General features: G+C 41.0%; 1 protein-coding gene across 1 annotated transcript in view; it reads right to left on the bottom strand.

Moving 5' to 3' along the window:
• LOC104509956 (E1A-binding protein p400-like) overlaps window positions 1–2,472 on the bottom strand; it is a gene marked incomplete at its 3' end in the record, with an annotated part of 20,010 nt that extends 17,538 nt beyond the window's left edge. The window contains exons 1-2 of the mRNA XM_010152062.1: window positions 2,341–2,472; window positions 403–586 (exon numbers count right to left, since the gene is read on the bottom strand). Of these exons, the coding sequence (XP_010150364.1) occupies window positions 403–586; window positions 2,341–2,472 (316 nt within the window). The remainder of the gene's footprint in view (window positions 1–402; window positions 587–2,340) is intronic.
• Between the last annotated feature and the right edge of the window lie 614 nt (window positions 2,473–3,086).

Here is a 3,086-nt window from a genome sequence, read left to right as displayed (position 1 = left end):
AGAGTGTGGAGGGGAAAAAAGAGCAGAGGGAAGCGACAACCACGAACGCAATTGCTTCCAGTACAGCTGTGAATCACTTCAGCAGTAAGACAGGCATCAGGCATGGCTACAAGGCAGAGCACTCAGAGGAAAAACCAGCGTGTACCAAACTGGCCGAGGACAGAAGTCACCCACACAGCAAGCGAGTTACCCAAGAACAACGCACATGCAAACGTTAACATCTGCAGCGAGCCAGCTGCCCCAAGTAGGGTCAGTGAACCACTCCCCTTCCTCACAGAAGGCCTGACAATATTCATGCAACCACAACATGAAGCTATCCTTACCAGCAGGTAACATTCACCTCGTGGGCTGAGCAAAGCTCAGTTGTAAGATTCTCGCTGTTACAGTCCAGTAAGTTTTTACCCGGCACGTCTTTACATTTCTTTGTTCTTTTTTTCACATTTACCTGTTGAATGGTGGACCAGAAATGTTCGATTTCTCTAGCAGTAGAAGCAGCAACAGCCCTCAGTTGCTTCTCTTCTCTTTTCCTGCATGCTTCCTTATGACGTACCACATCCTCATGATGACGAGCCACACTTAAAATCAGCTGAATAAAACCATAAAGTTATTTTAAGTTTTTATTCTGTTCTACCTAAAATGCTTATTTCTAAAGAAAGGAAAAAAAAACCAAACAAACAAAAAAACCACAATCCCTTTAGGAATACTGCCCAAACTTTACACACAGGAGAGACAAACCAAAACTCGCACATCCCCAATGATCACAACCATGAAAATGCTGCCTAGTCTCTCTCCCTTTTCTAGTTGAAAATATCAAATTCTCATTACTCTCTTAGCAGTTATCATCTTCCACCTTCTTTCTTGAAGAAAATCAGTTGCCATCCACTGCATTTCTTCCAAAAGATAATCATGGTGTGATTTGTGTCTTGAGGCCTCTTGGAGTTTGGGCAGACGTTTCAGGGACCATAAACCTTCTCTCCTCAGTGCTGTTATTCGTTGCAGAATTTCATTTTCCTTCAAGTAAACATAATCAAACTTAGGTTTTCTACTGCACCACACAAAAAAAAGACAGAGACACCGTGGAAAATGTTACATGAATAACCAGTGGAAATGATAGTTCCGTCCTTGGAAACATTCTACACTGTTTGAAGTTGCACTTTATTAAAAGATAATGAATAACCCATCTTGTGCAGATTTATGTAAAGTCTCCGAAGGACTTTGTGATGCAGCGGTTTTACATAAAATCAGTAGAGAACTTTGGGAGGCAGTGGTACTCAGTCTTGAGAACTTTATTTTTTCCTCCTAAAATACAGTACCTCTAGACCTCATCAGAAGAGCAGGGCTGGTTCAGCCAGAGTTTTCACCCAATTGAAATGCTCTGGCAGATGCATGTAGTTTAGGGCATTTTTATTAACTCACGTAAGCATCCTGCAACTGCTGGCAAGTAAGCACACGCAGCACAAATTTTCATTGCCATCCCTCCCCCCTTCTTCTAAGTATGCGGCATATAAAGTTAAAATAATTGATTCTGTTTAATTAAATCTCCGTTCAGGATTTCATTACAAGAACAAATTCTACTTCCCTAGGGAATCTGCCCGATTCCTTCTCATTCCTTTTCTTCAACAAAAATCATATGGCATGACTGCACCACTAATTAAAACAGAGAGATACAGCTATCTACGGGGTGTTCCGAATTTAAATGAACACAATATTTTGTTGTAAAAAAAGATTTATACCCTACTGTGCTCTACGCCGGTTATCGGAAGCAAATTATTAGGGCTTGGTAAAGCGTTTTGCAGAACTACAGAAATTATTTGCTCCTTTCTCCCCAGTAATAAATTCAATACAAAACACAAAGGACAGCACTGCCAGGGCACAGTGAGAGTTTAGCACGCGGGTCCCTCTTCCTGCACCTCGTAACTCACCTGCCACCTTCCACACCCAGCGGAAATACACTTTGAAGCATGAAATTAATTTGATTCAATGAGAATGCAGCACAAGAATATTTAAACGGAGAGTGGGGCAGACGTTGCAAATGACATAGATGAACAGATATGTTCTTCACAGCAGTAAAACTCCAAGGGAAAGTGGTGGTAAAGTGCCAAAAATGAATCTTGTCTAGACTTTCTGAATGAGACAGGTGTTACCGCTCTGTTTCTGAGGACACTCTCTTCCCAGTATTCACACAGACTGTTCAATGGTGCAGAATTGATGACAACAGCAATTACAATACACAAAAAGCCACCATTCAAAGCTGCATGCAATATGCAAAACAGACACCTGTTGCTGTATGGGAGCTGGAATTGGGACCAAAACCCAATTATCACAGCCTGCTGGTTGTACCTGCTGAAGAGAAGCTGGCTTCCTGCCGTGTGGAGCTGGTAAGGAACTGTGAAAACTTGACAAGTTTGGTCCATTTTGCTGCTGGCTTTGCTCCTGGCTAATCTGCTGAGCCACTTGAGGAACAGGAGGCATTCCACCTGCAGAGAAACCTTTAAAAATTGCAATTTCAGTAATTAAAATAGTAGAATATCAAAAGAACTGAAAAAAGCAGCAACGCAGACTGTTACGCAGTTGGTCAAATCAACTTCCTGCCGTACCACGACAAATGGCACACCCAAAAGCTGTGAAGATGCAAATCGATCAGTACACTAGTTCAGAACACACTTACCTGCTCTTTAACCTGACAACATGGAGCTCTTTTTTAACACCATCCTACAGGGAGGCGATAGCCAGGCAACCAATCTCCACCAGGGTATCAAATGACCAAAAAGGAAAAAATTTCATGCAACAACATCAATTAAAGAAAACAACAAATTAGGCACAGAGGGGAAAAAACTAAGCCCAATGCATGGAAAATGAGATGTGCAGCGTTCACTAAGATTTTCTCCAGAGGGTTTTTTAATCGTATAATAATTGGTATTAGATATAATGTTACAACTACAGAAAATCCTCATTAAAGCAATTACCTTTAATTACAAAACTTAAAACTTACGTTGGGCCGTAAATACTTTATCATAAAGCCTTAATTTATGTACTAGACGTACCAGGATTATTTTAAAGGTCGTGACGTTTGTTTTAAACTGTTA

This window comes from Eurypyga helias, unplaced genomic scaffold (genome assembly GCF_000690775.1).
Source record: "Eurypyga helias isolate BGI_N326 unplaced genomic scaffold, ASM69077v1 scaffold43445, whole genome shotgun sequence".
NCBI classification, from domain to species: domain Eukaryota; kingdom Metazoa; phylum Chordata; class Aves; order Eurypygiformes; family Eurypygidae; genus Eurypyga; species Eurypyga helias.
This window is presented reverse-complemented; position numbering and strand designations above follow the sequence as displayed.